At 38.3% G+C, this 19,754-nt stretch overlaps 1 protein-coding gene across 4 annotated transcripts in view; it reads right to left on the bottom strand.

The window, feature by feature from the left end:
• Positions 1–1,122: 1,122 nt before the first annotated feature.
• ALS2 (alsin Rho guanine nucleotide exchange factor ALS2) overlaps positions 1,123–19,754 on the bottom strand; it is a 231,950-nt gene continuing 213,318 nt past the window's right edge. For all 4 annotated transcript variants that reach the window (XM_075001885.1, XM_075001886.1, XM_075001887.1 and 1 more), the window contains 15 exons: positions 17,982–18,080; positions 17,719–17,883; positions 15,184–15,295; positions 14,770–14,847; positions 14,516–14,649; positions 12,468–12,635; positions 10,690–10,807; positions 9,826–9,983; positions 8,178–8,300; positions 6,413–6,589; positions 5,856–5,901; positions 4,672–4,733; positions 3,804–3,953; positions 3,429–3,525; positions 1,123–2,662 (listed from right to left, as the gene is read on the bottom strand). In XM_075001885.1, coding sequence (XP_074857986.1) covers positions 2,624–2,662; positions 3,429–3,525; positions 3,804–3,953; positions 4,672–4,733; positions 5,856–5,901; positions 6,413–6,589; positions 8,178–8,300; positions 9,826–9,983; positions 10,690–10,807; positions 12,468–12,635; positions 14,516–14,649; positions 14,770–14,847; positions 15,184–15,295; positions 17,719–17,883; positions 17,982–18,080 — 1,726 coding nt within the window. In that variant the 3' untranslated portion in view covers positions 1,123–2,623. The remainder of the gene's footprint in view (positions 2,663–3,428; positions 3,526–3,803; positions 3,954–4,671; positions 4,734–5,855; positions 5,902–6,412; positions 6,590–8,177; positions 8,301–9,825; positions 9,984–10,689; positions 10,808–12,467; positions 12,636–14,515; positions 14,650–14,769; positions 14,848–15,183; positions 15,296–17,718; positions 17,884–17,981; positions 18,081–19,754) is intronic.

The raw sequence follows: 19,754 nt of genomic DNA, 5'->3' as shown, positions 1-19,754 counted from the left end.
ATTCCTGACTGGGGCCAGCATTTTGAGAGCTGTGGTGCCACCAAAACCACCAGCTCTGCAAGGCATCCAGAGGTTGCCAAGGACACAGAGAATTAAACAGTAGAAGCTATGGCAATGGGAAAATTTCTAGTGACTGCTTGGAGCCCACATACACCTACATTCAAATGGACATGTGCAAATGCATGAGAAAACTCCTGAATCTTCATAGATTCGGGCACAGCAGATCTGATGCCACTGAATATGACACCAGCATTGAGTTGGCACTGGTTCAGATGTGATCAGTGGTAGACACAGATGCTCCATTGCTGGAAATTGTGTTGACATTATGGGCACTCGCTGATCTTAGTGTGGTACTTGGGAACAGTTAGACCTGCTCCATCCCACATGTCAGAAGACGTGTGGTGCTAGTCAGTACTCCTTTCAGAAGATGAGCAAACGCCCCCACAAGCCCAGGAATTGATCCAATTAGTCTTGTGCCAGAGGAGGGAAAATAACTCCTCTTCTTCTTAGGGGGAACACCAGTGCCTGAAAGCGGAGGAGCATCACTTCTGGTTCCAACTGTGACCACTGATCTGATGAGGACCTCAGTGGGTCTCATGGGCTGCACCATGGCTGCTTTAGCTATGAGTCCCTTGTCCTTGAGACTGCTGTTTGAACGATTTACAGACAGAACACCGCTCCTTAATGTATCCCACGCCCAGGCACAACACGCACCTTGCATGGGGATCATAGTGGGAATGCTTCCCACTACAATGGGCAATGCCTGTACCCTGGCGAGGGTACACACACAGCAGCCAACTACCCTACCGTTGACCTAAACCTGATATACTACTAATATAGAGAGAAAAAATGTCCTGAAAAATGAGACCAAAAACATGAAGTGAAAACATCACACAGATTTCTGATTCTAGCTGCCAGGGGACAGGCTGGGTCCACAGCATGCAAGAGCCACTCCCATGGGTACTACCTGACAAAGTTCTCTAGTCTTGGTGGGATAGGCACACACACAAACTACATGAAATACACAGCTGCATCAACTCAAAGAGGAAAATGGTCTCAAGGTTTTTTTTTTTTTTTTTATAAAGTCAAAACAAAAATCCATACACTGCAGTCTTCCTCCCCAAAGCTCCTGTAGGTTAGTAGCAAACAGGTTACTTAGATCAAAAATAGTTACCTTAATTCTAACAAATATTTTATCTCTAAATACATCTTCGATGATCATTTTTATTAGACACACCTTTTAGAAAAGATATTAGCGGGATTCTAGTGGTAGTTCCTCTTTACAGAGTGGCTCCATCTGAGCATTTAGGTGTTATGTTACTTTGATATTTTAACTAGACTCTTGCTTTACCTTTTAATTTTTTTCTCCATTTGAACAGAAAACAGTCTCAAAGACAATGCTCTTTATTTATTATGAAAAGTGCTACGTTACAGTCACTGCTCCCAATGGTATTCCAATGAACAGTTTTGTTTCTATTTGTTAGAGTCAATACGCAAGCCATTATTCTGATTTCCAAAGCTGAGTTAGCATTCGCTATGCTAATTCAAGATAAATCATGAGACCATTTCATAGACCTCCCACTTATCTGTCAGACATGGTAAAGAACAGGAGCCATGGTATTCAAATGTTCACCGGCATTATTTGTGTAAACAAGATACATTTAAACCACAATACACCCCGCCCCCCCAAACATTAAGGTTAAGTTTTTGTTTTCCATTACCTTTGAGAATGTAACAGTGAGTTTTCCCCTGCCAAGTAAGTACAGCATAATGGAGGGAGTAAAAACCTCAATCCACATCTAGTCTCACTTTGTTTAAAACATGTTCTCATTTTCCTGCAGCATGGACTTCCAAAAACAACCAGCACGTTGTTCATCCGAGGACCTCAGAATGCATGGCAAGGAACAAAGAAACTAAAGAGCTCTGTCAAAAACTTAAAAGTACCAAATTCACCAATGAAATTCAAACCTGCTTGTGCCTTTTTCTTGTCTATTAACCTAGAGGAGCTCATGTCAATGTGATGATTTCCAAAACAGAAACTGAAGGTTGCTTTCAGCAATCCTGTTTACAAATGATTGCTGACAAACGTTCTGTAAGCTGCCTATTATAAATACAAACAGCGTTTTTTTCTTTTCTTCCTCCCTTTTTCAGACACAAAAAACATACTGAACAGCTTAATTCAGGAAGACACAGAGTGGTTTTATGGTGCAATCGAATCCATTTAAGGGAATCTGTGGTCAATACAGATAGATTCAGGAAAACCAGAAACCCACTGTTTAAGAAGCCAAAGTCCCAGACTACTCTTGGCATACAAATTCTAAGTTGAGGTCAAGCCTTTCAAAAATACTGGTAGTTGGAGAAGAATAATAAACAATCCCTCCTTTGGGCCAGCAAACAGTCCCTCTTCTGGGACACTGTTAGACAGGCAAAGTTTAAGTATTATTTTTTTTCTTCTACCATCTCCGCTAGTTGGCCTCAGTACTTGGTTTTTTCTAATCCTTATAAGACGTTCTGAAGCAATATCCATATATTTCTGTTTGAAGCGCCGCTCCAGGGAAGACCATGGATACTGCTGAAGCTTCACTCAGTAGATACTCTCATCTGCTTAGGTTGCAGAGGCAATCTAAGTCAGCTTTTCATGTTGAATCTGGTAGTAACAAGCCTGAATTGAAACAAAAAATTCAGTTTAGCTTAAAAATATTGCTTTTCACTTCTTGTTTTGTTTTACCTCCCCTCCCACTCCAAACACAGTTAACCTATAAAATACGCTATATCTATAGATTTAATTCCACTTTCTCCCCAGCAGTAGTCCAGGAAGTTAGACTTTCTCTGATCAATTGTGTAGTGACAATAGTTAGTGTGCAGCAAAACTGTGAGAGGTTGTAAACTATCTGGGAGGTGGGAGTGGGGTTTAGTGTGAGGGTCTGAGCTTTTCAGTTTAAGTAGAGGTTAACTCTGGTTGGAGTAGAAGGATCATTTGGGACTTTGCACCCTTGAATTCGGTTCCCAGCTTTGCCACAAATGTCCCGTGTGACCACGTGCAAGTCACACTGGGTACCTCTACCACAGCAAAACACCCACGGCAACAAGTCTCAGAGCCTTGGTCAACTGATTACCATATACTAGAGAGACTAATAATCAAAGCAGCCTCATGTTCACATCTCTTTATACCAGTTTTCAAGATTTTTATGGAGACAAAGGAGTCAAAACCAGCATATTAAGTTTAATTCTGAGCAGCATTAACCGGATTTTGGTGCCTTGAAATTCCATCAGTGGTTGGTGCTAGTGGTGACTGAAAGAATTTTTGCTAACTTTCATCGACAATTAAATTAGTGATCAATTTCCATAGGAAGAGTACAGAGAATATTAGCTGCCAGAGAAAGGACAACGGGAATTGTAGACAGCCGATATGTAGATTTCACACTCACCTTCAGAGTAGTAAACATGATGCCTTGCTCCCCATGCTGGAGATATGGATCCATCAGATCCTCAATCAAGTGCACCTCAGATCCCAAATTCCTTATCCTGTCACGAGGCACAGACTTTCCATTATATTTTTCTAGCCATTTATACCATAAGAATTTTTAAACATGGCTGGAAAAAAACATCCTGCCCTTTCTCAAAAATGGTTGCATCATTTTAGCACAACTAGTCAGGCTTGCTTATAACTACGTCTGTGCTAACAGATGCCCTTCCAGCTGTACTGAATATAATTCTATTTCAACTTTAACAAACCATCCCCATTCATGAAATAATTTTAGTACGTCTGTGGCTTTTATCACATTATTTTAAAAACTTTTCACCTGGCTCGTAGCACCACGTAGAGAAAGACGGGAAACAAGTCATCCATTGACCACAGGAAGTCTTCCTGAAGAGTTTCAAACACACTCTGAGAGATCTCCTCAAAAGTCTGCTGTATCACCTTCAGCTTGTCAGATGGGGTAAAGGTTGTACTATAGGGAAAGGAATCCATCAGGTCTACATTAAGATGCAAAATTCACTTACTTTAATAAAAAGGCAGTTTGTTCATTTGCGGGTTTTCTTTCACAGAAAAATAAAACCCTTCAAAACAGCCACTGATGACATTTGCATCACAGCCACACAGAGCTGCCCATTTCTACAAACATACCAAGTGCACAGAATATCGACTTGTATGTGAACCAGATCACAAGATATTATTGAACAAAAATGTTATGTAAAGCTATTTGAAAAGTGTCTTCATTTCTGTCACTTCAACAATTTTAAAATAAGAGAGAGTGTCTGCCAACCGAGAACTTTTCCAGCTGTTAACTGTGAAAATGACACGTACAAAATAAGCCATTTTATCCCTACTGCTTAAAAATATACACGCACCCTTAATTATCTTCTCCTATTAGGTCCTCTCAATGCAGCTTACAAAGACCTGCCTGGAAGATATCATAGGCCTCCACACAAAAGGAATCATCCACTTTTTCACTGCTTACTGTCCAGCTTTACTAACATTTTTGGCAGAAAGAGAGAAAAAGGTCTTACTGGGCTCCTAGTTACAAAATGAACAGCAACAACATACTGAGGCAAGCTGAGGACCACAATCTAACAACTTGTGTCAATCTATATTTCAAACATTAGCTTCATTTAAGTTTTAATTCTGAGGAGAAAAACCAAGTCAGAGGGATAAAGTCAAAGGATTACCTGATCTGTTGTAAACATTCAACTGCTGAGGCAAAACAAGCATCTTTTGTGTTTGGTACCACCTAAGTAACCAGGAGAAGATTAGAATCTTTCTAGCAAATACCTATGCACTCACAAAAAAGAGAACATGGCTACTGCAAAGTTAGCTATACAACTGTATTAAATAAAAGCGAGACAAATGCAATAAAATAAACATTTTTATAAAGTGATTTTGGAACTCATAAAAGATGCTGGATTGATTTGAGAAACTGAAGTCCTCTGTTAACTAAACTGTTACCTGTGTGGGTATTGTTTAGGTAGATTTCCTCATACTGCCCAAACCAACACATCAACTTTGTCCTGGAAGGGCTAAAGTCTAGAAGCAGAGAAATTTAGTTTCCTTTTTGATTTAGTTCTTTGCCTCATTGCTCAAGATGCCAACCAGGAAGGCCAATTATAGTGAATTATATTGAACATTTCTGCAATGGTGACAACTGTCTGAAAGGAATTGGAAGGAGACCACCAAAATGGTCTCTCAGAACTGCAACTATCTGATGGAAAAAGACATTTGGGCACTACAGACCTGTGCTGACTGAAGTAGTGACCTAAAACTGATAGGGCTCTGCCTCTCAATGGAAAATTGAAAACTCAATTTGAAGATTTTGATTAGAATGTCCATCCTTTTTGCCTTCATTGCATATATCTAGACAAGATATTTACCTCATTGTTAAACCACCATTAGTGGAAAATAGAAACTGGTTATTGTAAAGTGACCACTATTCCTAATTATCTTATTTGCTCCTTTATCTTCCTTACTAATCCTATGATTTTTGTAAGGTGATGAACTACAATACAACTTTAATTATCCTAGTCTAAAAAGTTCTTTTTCATATGAAATTTACAGCTTATCCTTCGTAAACTATTTCTAACCTCATCCTCTTTCACAGCTGTGGTGCAAACAAAATGGATGCAGAGTTCTTTTAAAATAATACAAGGTATCAAAGTATGCATCCTCTAACAGATGAAAGAAACCAAGTGATAAACATACACTTTTGAAATGACAGCCGTGTACAGTAAGGATATCTGATGTATCTTTACTTACATCTCTTGTATGAATTTTATTAAGAAAAAATAAGAGAACAATAAAAGCACTGCAAAGTGTGTGAGGTCACATACCCCTCTGGTCCATTAAAAAGTGAACATACCTTTTTAGTTTCTCCAAGGATGGAGACAGTCACTGGCCAAAATTTGCTGTAAGAAACCACATGTACTCAACTCATGGAAATACTTATTGTTTTAAAAAAAAGTTATTTTAACTTATTTTCTCCTTTATGCACAGAAAGGCAATCAAGGTTTTTCCAAATTTTTCCATTCCACTTGATCACCTATATTTAGCAGAAACAGTTGAAACCTCTGTAATTAGAAACACTACCTTCTGGTTCTCAAAAAACTGGCACACCATTTAAGCAAATATATATATATATATATATATATATTACTAAAAAGTTATGAGACTGCCACCTTTTCTATAACCAAGTATCTTATTTGTTTAAAATAAGCATGTGTAATCACCCCTCACATACTATTTACTGCACATATACTGTTACATATAGCTGCTTTCATAGTCAAAAGAAATATAGAAAAAGCAAAAGTCAGATAGCACAGTAAGTTTTTTGGTATGGCGCCTTCACTTGGTCATAGTTTTCCAAATATCACACCTTTCTTTTAGTGTTAAAGCCATTACTTTTAAAAGCATACTCACATCTGAACACCAAGAAAGCTCAGAAGAGCTGTATCTGACTGTTTGTTTAGACGCAGAACACATTCCCAGTAAGCATCTTCTTCACGCTCATTGTCTAAGGCATACAACATAAACAAAGGAGGGTAGAGTCGTGGTAACAACACAGGAAGCAGCAGCCCAGAACTGGTTACCACATAACTAAAAAAAGCAGAAAAAGAGGAGGGGAAAAACCAAAACAGATTTATAGAAAATGAATTGAGCCAAACAATTAGAGCACATATGTAGGCACTTCAGGATCTGTTCAGTAGGGGAGAAGGATAAGAAGAGAGTACAGGGCAAGGAACTAACACCTGTGCTAGAGTTATACTTATGAGTAAGATCATTTATTTAGCAACACAACACAGGTACAATGCTGTAGAACCAAACAGGTATCAAACAGGCTTTCCTAAATAAGATAATAAAAACAGCCATACTGCATCAGATCATTTCAACAGTTCACAAACTACGTTCCCGCGGAACAATGGAGTTCCATGAGCTATGACACAGTGTTCCATCATTGAAACTGAGTAATGCTGGTTTCTTCCCCATCCTCAGGGGAAAAAAAAAACATATGTACTTTTGGGATGGAATTTTCTCGATTTTGCAGTTTTCTTGAAATGACTAAACAGTAACCAATTTTGTGTGTGTTTTGTTAATGCCTGGTTTCATTATTTGTTGAGCTGCATTTACCGTACAATAATTTAATTCATATTATTATAAAATATTTTCCGTTAGTAATGTTCCTCACAGTATGGTGAAGTAAAAAACAAAAAACAGAGAGCGCCATGACATCCAAGTGTTCCATGACTGGAAAAAGTTTGGGAACTACTGGTTCATCTAGTACAGTCTTCCAGCAGTGGTTGGTGCCATAGGCAGAGAGAATGAACAGAACAGGGCAATGTATCAAGGGATCCAACCTGTCATCCAGTCCCAGCTTCTAGTAGTCAGAAGTTTAGGGATACACAGAGGAAGGGGTTATGATCCAGACTGTCTTGACCAACAGCCCTTATGTGATCTATAGCCATAAAAATAGCCGATTCTTTTTTCAGCTCAATTATACTTTTGGCCTCCACAACATCCCCGGGCAATCTGTTCCGCATGTTGACTGTGCACTGTGTGAGGAAATACTTTGCTTTAAATCTGCTGCTTACTAATTTCAAAAGGTGCCTCTGGGTTCATGTGTTATATGAAGAGGCAAATTAATCTTAGTCACTTTCTGCACAGCATTCATCACTTGCTAGAACTTTGCTGTATTCCCCCTTCAGTTCTCTCTTCCCCTTCTTTTTAATCTCTTTTTATAAAGAAGTGATTCCATGTTCCTAATAATTTTTTGGCCTTTTCTGTATCTTTCCCAATTCTAAGATAGCTTTTAAAATATGGAGCAATCAGAACTGCATGTAATTTTTGCAATTCTAATTCAAAACCCATATGTAAAATTTGAACCATAATCTAGCACTCATCCCTCAACCATCCAATGATAGCATTTGCATTTAGTCTCTACTTTAGGCAACTCAAAATTGAATATATTTTGTGAATTCATATGAATGTTTGTTTATCACAATCTTTCCTCAGAACCAAAAGCTACTCCCCACCATCACTCTTCTTACTAAATACACAATCCAAGAGAAAAGATTTAACCTGGGTACAAATCTAAAGTCACAATTCAGGACAGAACTTAAGGACATATTTACTTTTATGCTTTCCTAAAAAGAAAATACTTTATGGACTGCAACCCCTGGCTACACACCCCGGTTCAGGAGACTCTGATCTGGAGTCCATTTTCCCACTGCAAAAAGACTTCCTTCTCTTTGTCTCAGTCACCAAGAATGGAATTGTGCTGCCCTCTTCAGGAAGATCAGGAAACAAGAACCTCAAAAAATAAAATACATAATTGCATCACTTGATTTATTCCAGAATCCATAAATCGCTAACATTTTGATACTTATAAAGGAACTCAGGGGAATTTATTAGAAAGGAATTCTTCTAACACACAAGTTGTACATGTGATTCCTTACCAGTGAGCTTAGCAGCAAAGCTATATCCAATTATTTAAGCTTATGACACAAAAAGAAACAGATTGATACACATTAATTACCGTTTTTTTTTGCTTTTGCTAATGAAGAGCATAACGAAATTTAAAAAAATTAAAACTACCAAAAACTTAACTATTCAGGCAAGGCAGTGTCTTTTAAAAAAAAGTAAAAAAACCTATACAAATTTCATTAAACCACATTTGGGGCCAGTAATTTTATGAAACCATAAACTGCTGACATCATACACCCTCAAAACTTGTGCTCAATAACAGAATTGGATTTTTGGAAAAACTGGACACACAGATAAGAAGTTTTGGAATTACACAATATAGCACAGCGTTAATCACGGATACACTTTGAGCTGAAAGACAATTGTTTTCCTAGTTCAAGATTTTTGTCCCACATATCCTTATTTTCTAGTTCATCCTTTCCATGTTAGTTAATAATTGAAATGGTCATAAACTACTGACCCAGATAAAGTAGCATAGTATTAGAAAGTCTGCAGAGAGTGTAACTATTTTTGACTTAGGAAAATCCTTAAAATATGTCTGAATATTCTACAGTTTATTTATATTTTACATATTTAAAATACAAGTTCTTGAAAGAAGCTTATATTGTGATTCACAAAAGGTTTAGTGACATTTGAGTATATGTTGGTGAACTTTGGGTAATGTTTTCCTCATCAAAATTAAACAAGTGGAACATGCAGTTTTGTACAAACTTTATATTAAAATCTTTGTCTACTCTAACATCCATGGTAAAATAGACAGCTTGGAGACTAAACTGCAGTACTATAAACTATAGCAGCTGGCTCTTCATTTTAGTATGAATGTAAAATGTTACAAGAATTGTTATTAAATTGACTTTGGTGAACCTGTATTATGTGACTGAGCATAATTTATATACTGCTCTTGTATCATCCCTCAAAAAGTTGGGTGAAAATTTAGTGTGTTACATACTTGCCAAGCTGTGTGGACCTTGCTGGTACGCACAACAAAACTGCATTACTGTAGTTTGAAACCAGCCAGTGAGTGCACAACATGGTAGCGTGCACTAGAATCTAATGTGGACTAACACAATATGTGGACAAGCCCTAAGAGAAGAGCTAAAAGCCCCAGTGGAGGTGGAGGAGCGGTTGTGGGGGTGGGAGGGGAGGAGAGAGGAGGGTTTAAAAGGGTTTTCTGTCCTGATTGAACATGTCAGCAAAGCACAGAATCCTCCCATGATTCTTTAGTGTTTTTCAATGTAAGAGGAGTGAGTAAATGCTGGCACACAGAGACAAATGAACAACAACTAGATTGGGAGAATGAAATGTTTCAGTACATCCAGCACCAATCTGCCTTAAAACATAATGCTTTTTACCTAATCAACTGGAAGATGCGTTTGAGGTAGGATTTAATTTCTCTTACTGCCTCCTGTAGTAACCTCCGATTGGCTCCCACTCCAATATAGGTCATTCTGTACACTGCTACTAGTGTCTCCACAAGCCTCCCCAGAGGGTGAAGAGGGGTGTCACAGGCCTAAGTGAAGAGGTATTAATAAGAGTGTCACCATTTATGCATCAGTAAGACTGATCCAAGAGACAGAAATGTTATTCCTTATGAATAAAAGGAACTAGAGTTCAAGAATGTCAAGCAGGAGTCTTCAGTTCAGCTCCTCAAGGTTCAACAATTTAACCTTTTAAAAAAAGTTGTACATACCTACCTACCTACCTACATATATAACTTACTACACACACAACTAACTTCTGAGAAGTATTGATTGTGACTACAGAGAGTATAGCAGCTTTTCCACATTACAGCCTCCTCAGGTAACTTAAACCATGTACGCAGTTATACAGAAAACCCACAAAATATTTCAGTAATCTCCCAAGCACCTCAAAATCCCATACAACTCTCTACTGGGACCCAATGCTTTCTAGGGTGATGTAACACTAGAAGAAAGGAACAGACTACATATTACTGGGGAAGTGACCGTGGGGGCTCAGGCTTGATAGAAAGAAGCTCCCATACATTTTTCTTACTAACTGGTTGGTTAGGTGAATTTGGCAAACTACTTGTGAACTCAACTAGGACTCTAAACATGCAAATACAAAACGTAACAGACACTGTTTATTGATATTGACTGGAATCAGCTGGATAATTTAAGTAGCAGTGATCACATAAGGAGACCTGAAATCATGCTTTATGGACAAGAGCCAGAAATATTAGATGATGGTAACAATACCTTTATTAAATATTTCTTGATAGTTTCATACTTCTCTAATGTGAAGTCACCAACATGTTGTGGAATGAACTCTAAACTCTCCAGTGTCTGAGCGTGAGAACGACTCAATAGTTCTGGACTGCAGAGACATAAGGACACAGATATTGCATGGATTACATACAAAACGTGCATATATTTAATCAGATTTGTTGTGCATCTCAACGTGAGTTGGGAGAAGAAATGGACTCTTAGAAAACATTTTATTTCCCTTCTCCAAACCTCCCCATGTTGACATTGTTCACCCTGAATTTTCCTGCTCCTCCAGCATCTATACTTGCAAATGTGCTTATCATCACTTTCACAATATTCCTTCAATTTCACCTTCACAGAAGCTCTCCTATACACTTTTATCTCCTCTAAACTCTGCTACTGCAATTTACTTCTCCGTGGCCTCTCAAAATCTCACCTCTCCAGAATGGGCAGACTGTACCTTGCTACACCCATGAACTAACAGGATCCCACTCTCTTCCCTTTCGTAGGAAATCCATGCAGTTGAAGACTGATTTCAGCATCATGCTCAAAATGGCTCCTTATTTTAAAAAGCCCTGCATAGGGTTTGCTCCAGCTGTCTCATGGATCTCTCCCATCTTCGATCAAATGCCAACTTCCTCTTCTTGGCTGCACAACTGGACATCTTGGGACAAGTGAAACCCTTCACCTATTTTATTAGTGAATTTCAAATCTCAACTGAAAACTCTTCTCCCTAGCTTTTAGCTCACCATCTCACCTAGCCATTAGCTTTTATTTCTTATTTTAACTTTTGAAATAAATTACGAATCCTTCAGAAAAGTATAAAAGTTGGATTATGTTCTGTACGAGCTAAACCATCATTAGAATTTTTATTTCACTGTTTATTTTAATATTCTTCAGAGCAGATTTAGATCATGTCTGTTTCTAAACGTTAATTAAAATCATTTAGTAAGACAGACACTTATGGAGACATGCACATATTTTAAGGAAAGTATCTTCTAATACCTATCAACCTGTTGTGACAGATAAGGCAATTTCCCAACACTCTGGCTGCGTCTATACCACCTCCGTACTTCGAAGGGAGGATGGTAAGTAGGATGTCGGGAGATTACTAATGAAGTGCTGCGCTGCATATGCAGCACGTTAAGCTAATTCTCCCCTGTGGCAACTCCGAAGTGCCGGCTCGTGTCTATCCACAGCTAACCCACTGGTACTTCTAAGTGCCTGGGCAACTTCAAAGTCCCTTTACTCCTCAAAATTTTGGGGAGTAATCTGAGCTAAGAGCTATTATGAATTTGTTACTACTTCATAGGGTTTGACGGACTTATCGCGTACCACTGCTAGAATCCTTATGAGACCTAGGATGATCCCTGGTAAGCATACTAATATGTAGGTAGTCTTTACAAAAATTTTTTTTCTCTATAAAGCTTTCACCTTAAGAATAAACATGCTTGCTTAGAAAGGGCTGGGTAGCTGTTGATAGCCTCTGAGGAAGCAAGCAAAGAAAGCCTGCTTAGATGGTCTAACTTGAAGGGATACCCACTCACACATATATGGCACAATATGTACATCATCATCTAACAATCCAAACTAACCTGAACCCACAGATCTGTACTGAAAAGGATATTTTGCTTTATGGGATAAATGTACTCCTGAAATTCTCCCTAAGAAAAATTCTTTGAGATTTCTATAATTAGTCTTCCCTGGGTGTGATGCCAGCTTCTTTTGAAGTACTTTTTTCACCTTAGTGACTAATGTTGGACATTAACCTGTCTTTATGTTGACGTCGGTTGGTGGTCAGAGCCACAGCAATGCTGTCCCAAGCCTTCCATCTGTCTCCCTGGCCTGGATTCTCACAGCCCAGCTGGTGCCAGCATTCTTCAAACACTGCCTTCCATTTCTCATCAGCAGGCACAGCTAGGATACCAAGCTTCCTCCTGAAAAATACCAATTGCCACGCTGATTCATGAGTGTCTTGGAACACGACAACTGTGGAACTGTGTCTCATTGTATTTGCATAATTGTAAGATGTTCACACTTGGAGGATCTCAATAATTCAGATTTTACAAACTTTTAGTCTAATATGTAATGTTACCTTATTGGACCATTGTAATGTGACCTAGTATATAAGATCCATGTTAAGCATTAGGATTGAATGCAGAACCACTCTGATAGAGATTAGTTTGACTACCAAGAGTTTCTGAATTGAGTTCATTTAGAGATTAGCATGGCCCTTACTCTTCTCACTGTTTAAGAACAGCCCTTTACCATACACAGGATCTATGTACTTAAAATTAACAGAATTAAAAATATATATATAGATACCACCTTCCACAATTCAGCACATGAGAAATTTTAGTCTCTACTCTTTTTAATGGTGCCTTTCTATATGACATACTTATCTGTTCCAACAGGGACTATGTAGGGTCCTTCAAATACACATTGCTCTGATATAATAAATGGTTTTGAGACAAGGGAATGCCCTGCACTCGGCTGTGTCCACTTTTACCATTATTAAAAAACCACAGGGGAAAAAAAAAGCCTGAAGACCCCCACAATGAACAAAAGCTGCCAGTGATCGACAGGTTTATACAGATTCAGGTATAGCCATTAATGACAGTATTTTCTTAATATGAATTTGTTTCACAGCATTAAAAACAATTAGAACTGCCAGCACTTTGATAGAAATTTTGTCTGTTTTTTACCACTATAAAAAAAGGTGGGCACTAGCCCTTTTTACAACTATACCAATAGGTTATGAATGTGAAGGCAACTTTTAAAAAAAAAAAAAGACAGAATTCATGTTGTTTTCAGCCAGTCTTCACAAATGTGTACATACATTTATTCATAGACTCCCTACTGGGCTGAAAAACAGCTAGATAAGATTGCAAGTGTTCAATTAAGCAAGGATGCTTGTTTAACTTTGCATCAGTGTGTGGGTGTCAGTGCTGTCAAACTAGTGAATGCTTCAGGGAGCATAATGACAAGGCAATCAAGTAAAAATATGTGGGTTACAGTTCTCATTCTAACATATGCTTCTGAAATTTCAGAGTGAGCTTTACTGACCCTGAAACTGAAGAATCAATAGTACTAGCATAAGCAGTCATGTCGTAGTAAATAATGTGAAATTTCATCCACAGCTCTGCTGATGCATCTTTGGACACACGAGAACACGGATGAAGTCAAATGCATTTTCATTTCAACGTAAAATGAGACTTGCATAGAGGTGTTAGAGACAAGTCAGCAGACTAAAACAATGGGTCATCTGTTCCCACAAATGAAAGAGTAATTAATGCTTTCTGGAGTAGCCTTCCCATGGTGTGAAAACACCACCGCTTGTGATCCATGATGTTCCCCTATACATTCGATTGCTGTTTTCTACTTTCAAACAGTTCTAAGGTTAAAAAAAACGATTCCTCCACAGAACTAGTGATAAGTCAAAAGGTCTGTGGTCAATCATCCTTCAAATATAACTATCCCATCATTTTCTCATGCAGTCTCGGGACTCCTATAACTTGAGTTCTGTAACTATCACTACCTTTACCTCCACCTAGTTTTCTGGGCATGAAAAAGGAAAAGGCAAAACATGAGAGAAAAGTAAGCTTCCACAAGTCCACCACCCCACACCTTGTCTTCAAGGTCCTACAAAGCCAAGACCAGACTTCTCCAATCAAAGAGAAAAAACTAGAGAGTCAAAAGTCATTGTTGTATATTAAATGTTTTTTGCTGAACTAATTATCTTTGAATGAGACTGAATGTGAATGAAATGAATTATCAAAGGCACACTATCAGAAGTGATTCTCCACCCATAACTCACAGTGCTTTAGGTCTGTCCTTCTCACTGTCGTATAAGCTGGGCTTGAAGTAGGTTCCTGTGATTTTTATCCCAGATCCCCATTCTCCACTGAAGAGACCTTCAATGTAATCTCCATTTGGCAAGGTCAGGGTTCCCTTGTGGGTGGGAAAAGGAGGAGAAGAGAATTAACAAAATGAATCCCATTGACAAATGATTCAGAGAAGAGAACAAATGGACAAATGAACCAAAAGGTACCCAGAAAGTATAATTACAACCTTTCCACTAAGTGTCCAGTCATCTGAAAACTCTCCTTCATAAACTGTATCATCTTCAGAAAGCAAAATACCAGTCCCCTATATAAAAAAAATCATAATTAACAGAGCAGTTATGGACAGATGGCCTATACTGTAGTCGTCATTAACAAGACTTCATTGTAGGCGAAGAGGTATACTGTGGTATTTCAGATTCTATCCATTGGCAACTGCTGACTTTTTAAAATGACAGCTACTGTAGAAGACTGCAGTAAAATGTAGGCCAGTTATTAAAAAGACTGGTTTAAAATTACAAGACAGAACTGCAGTGTTCAGTTTTAATAATGATATGTAAAGTGCTGCACAGAGTGAGAACTAGTGGGGGAAGCAAACAAAAAAAAACCCCAAAAACAAGATGTAATACAGGGTCCAACTCACCATCATTTTGTTGTTGCTGAAGGCTCCTTCGTAGTACAGTCCAAACTGAGTAACCACAACGCCATTTCCCTGGCAGAAATCATCTTGCCACAGTCCCATATATTTTTCTCCTCTGCAGAAATAGGAAAGCACAGTTAGCTAAAACAGCCTAATTTATAGAGGAAATTGGGTCCTTCTTGGGGTCCACTACGGCACTGAAGATGTGATGTCACAAGGTCAGCAAGTCACATGCCAGACATTTAAACTGTGCATGTTGTATTTTTTTAAATGTGGTTTCACTAGTTCAACAGAAAGATTCTCACCAGCAGAAATATGCATAAATCTTAACAAAAAATGCACCGAAGTGAGCAGATGAGGCAGGACTGTTACTATGAAATTTAATACATCAGATGCTTTGGGAGATTACGTAGTCTCTCAATAATAAAGGGGGATTTCAACTATCTCCACATTGCCTGGGTACATGTCACCTTAGAATGAGAAGTAGAGATGAAGATTCTCGACACTAAGAATGACTACTTGGTGTAGCTACACCCAAAAACCAAAAGAGGAGAGGCAACTACTGATATAGTCCTAAGTGGAGCTCAGGATCTGATCAAGAGGTGAATATAGCTGAATTGGTTGATAAACAGCCATCATAATTAAGTTTAGCATTCTCATGGGGTGGAAAACACCAAAAAAGCCCCATATAATGTAGTTTCAGAAAGGGAAATACACAAAAATAGGGTGCCACTTAAACAGAAATTAAAAATGTAAAGTCAGAAAAGTGAAATGTTTGCAACCTGCATAGAAATATCTTAAAAATAACAGAAGCTCAAATTCAATGTATACTCTCAGTGGATACAGTGCACTGGGTCTTTCAGAAAGGCTCTGACAAGGTCCTTACTCAACAGCCCTTAAGCAAGGTAATCAGCCATGAAGAAGGAAGGTCCTTTCAAGGTTCACTAACTGGATAAAATCCTGGAAACAATGATCAGTTTTCAGAACAGAGAAGAATAAATAACAGTGTTCTCCAAGGTCTGTATTGGTGCTAGGGCTGTTCCAACATAATAATAAGTGATCTGTAAAAAGGCATAAAACAGTGAAGTAGCAAAATTCGCAGATGATGCAAAATTACTCAAGATAGTTAAATCCAAAGCAGACTGAAGTTACAAAAGGCTGTCTCAAAACCTGGTGACTGGACAACAAACTAGCATGTGAAATTCAGTATTGATAACGTAAATTAGTGCACAACGGAAAATAATCCCAACTATGCATATAAAATGATAGGGTCTAAATTAATCATTACCAATCAAGAAAAATCTTGGTGTCTTTGTGCTCGATGTGCAGTGGCAATCGAGAAAGCTAACAATGTTAAGAGTAGCTAGTAAAAGAATAGCTTATAAGACAGGAAATAGCAAAATGCTGTTATATAAATCCACGGGGGGGCGTGTACACACACACTTTGAATACTGTCACCCTATCTCAGAAAAGACATAGTAGAACTGGAAAAGGTACACAGGGAAAGGCAATAAAAATGATTACAGCTGTGGAAGAGCTCCATACGAGGAGAGATTAAAAAAGTCGAATTTTCAGCTTGGAAAAGAAATGACTAAGCAGAGATGTGACAAGTCTGTAAAATTGTGACTGGTGTGGAAGAAGAAGAAGGAGGAAGTATGGTATTATTTTACTCCTTCACATAAAAAGAAGCAGGGGGGTCAACCCAATAAAATTAATAGGCTATAGATTTAAAACAAAAAGCACAAGGAGCACTTTTTCCACACAATGCACAGTTAACCTGTGGAACTTATTGCCACAGGATGTTGAAGGCACAAATTACAATTGGGATCCAAAAAGAACTAGAAACATTTATGGAGGATAGGACCATCAATGCCTATTAACCAAGATGGTCAAGATGCAACTCTGTTTTGGAGTCCCTAGTTGCTGAATGTCAGAAGCAGGGAATGGATGACCAGAGATGGATCACACAATGATTACACGTTTGTTCTCTTCATTCCTTCTGGGGCACCTAGCATTGGCCAATGTCTGATGACTAGAGATATTGGGCTAGGCAGACCACTGGCCATAATGGATCAGACCACTCTTATTTTCAGGAACTAAAAGTTTGAATGAGACTAAACACAATAAACCAACATTTAATCAAGCAGACTTGAAAAACTGCTAGAGAAAGTAACAAGGGGAAAATCCTCCCGGACAACCTGTATCAGCATAAACTGAGCTTTGAAAAGAGTCACATATAAAAGGAGATACCTACTGATGTGTTGCATGAGCAGAGGGTGGATAAATATTTTACAAAATAATGTTTCCTTCAAGTTTTTTTACCCAGACTTCTCAACGGATCTTTTTGATTCTATGATTAACTAATGTAATTTGAACGCCTATTCCTGCACTATCAGTACCAAAAGCCTAAAATGGAGTGACGTCAAATTGTGGGAACTGAAAACACATTAAGAAAGTATCTACTCAACCCTTTCTCCAAAAGTTTAGGCAATTTTGGGTCAGGTTAAAAGTTTAGGACTCCTGATAGAAACATATTACCTGGTGATATCATCAAAGACTCCATATCCAGTCTTCTTATCCATCACCCACTGGCCAATGAACATACTGGGAGAGGAAGACGTCAGTTTGCCACTGCGCAGGAGACCATGCCCATTACGCATGTTATCCTGGAAACACCCTTCATAGACCTCACCAGTGGCATAGCTGAAAGGACAAGAAAAAACTGGTAAGGTTTTTTTGGTCTATGTTCTTTCAGCCAAGGGTTTCAGGACTCTACATACCTTCATGAAAGAAGGCATTACCTGTAAACTCCTTGTCCACACATTTTGCCCTCCTTCCAGTATCCCACATAATGGTCATTCTTGGCCAATGCTTTGTTTGGTATTTTGTATTCACCATACCTACCAATATACGAGGATCAAACATGAACAGCCATGATACAAGTATACAGACAAAGCCAAATTTTGTTATTTAGTTTAAAAAAAAAAAAAAAAAAAAAAAAAAAGAGAGGCATTAGAGCCAAAACCAATATACAGTAAACTCTTGCATATCCAGCGGCCCCGGGACTGGGAAGTTGCCAGATATTCAAATATTCAGGATAACAGAGAGGTATACTTAGCAATGCATAACACTAAAGAAAAACAAGATTAGGTATTAAGAAACAAAGAAAAATGCATGCATTATTTACGAGTAGTAATGAACACTGTAAACATAGTCTATTTCCTGTATTTGTATATACTCTCCCTAAACTGGACTTGTGGAAAATGTAACTAAAATTTACTTATGGTTGAAATGCCAGTTATTTGAGAGTTCTGGATGACTGAATGCTGGATATGAAAGAGGTTTTTTTGTATTTCAGCATACGACTGCACTAGCCCCCAGAGTTAGAAATAAAGTCTTCGTACTGAAAGAAAAGGAAGTAGTTTTAAGTCACTAAGTTAGTTTACTCGTACCGTTTTCCCCACATTTAGTTCTGGCCTTTAATAGCCTTTCCCTTCCTCCGTCATTGCCTTGGCATTTTTGCTGCACAGTCGAACTGTGCAGCATGACAATTAGCAACTAGCTAGCAAAACCAACTCTTTGCAAGAATCTCTTATTTCAGATTCTGTGTCTACCTCCATCCCCTGCGCACTTCACAGGTTAAAAAAAAAAAAAAGATAGTTCTATCTTCACTATTACTTCAAGCTAAGTTCTTCAATACTTTTATGGCTCATTCACAAACATTTATTTTGGCTATGGATTTAAACAGCTCCAACCACTTAGGATACTTGAAGGTTTAAGAGCATTGTAAACTGTGTAGCCATATGAGGAAGGTGGCACAGTCTAATGTACACATGAAGTATCAGAGGCTCAAGATGTTGGTGTTGTCATCTTCCTAGAATGGCTTGTGGTTGGGTAGATGGCTCTGACAGCAAGTAGTGGACAGTAAAATATTCAAAACTGACCACATGAACTGCGTACTCCCAAATACATCTATTGGTATTAGATTAGAAACACTCATTGTAATCAAACTATAGCTTAACGTTTTTTACATGAAGACTTTCTTCTCTTTTAAAGTGGTCATTCCTGAGCCACACTATTGGTTGCAAATGCCCAGGTGGGACGCCTACCTCTGTAGCATCCTGGCAGCTCATCTACAGAGTTTAGGAACTTGTCTGCAGGCTGTAAACTTTTCAATCCACTAGTCCCTACGGGCCAAAATCACACACATGAAGAAATTCTGCTGTGATTTCTATGCTGAAGTCCCTTGCAAGAACCTAATGGAATAACGAGAACAACAAGAAGTCTTGTGGCACCTTATAGACTAACAGATATTTTGGAGCATAAGCTTTCGTGGGCAAAGACCCACTTCATCAGATGCATGAGTTATCTGATGCATCTGATGAAACGGGTCTTTGCCCACAAAAGCTTATGCTCCAAAATATCTGTTAGTCTATAAGGTGCCACAAGACTTCTTGTTGTTCTCGAAGCTACAGACTAACATGGCTACCTCTCTGATAATGCAATAACATGTCCCTTTTAAGTACTTAATATAATCACAGTTCTTGTTATGCACATAGAATGTCTAGTCCTCT

The sequence above is a fragment of the Carettochelys insculpta genome, chromosome 8 (genome assembly GCF_033958435.1).
Source record: "Carettochelys insculpta isolate YL-2023 chromosome 8, ASM3395843v1, whole genome shotgun sequence".
Taxonomy (NCBI): domain Eukaryota; kingdom Metazoa; phylum Chordata; order Testudines; family Carettochelyidae; genus Carettochelys; species Carettochelys insculpta.
The sequence above is the reverse complement of the archived record's forward strand: the minus strand, read 5'-3'. Positions and strand labels throughout refer to the sequence as shown.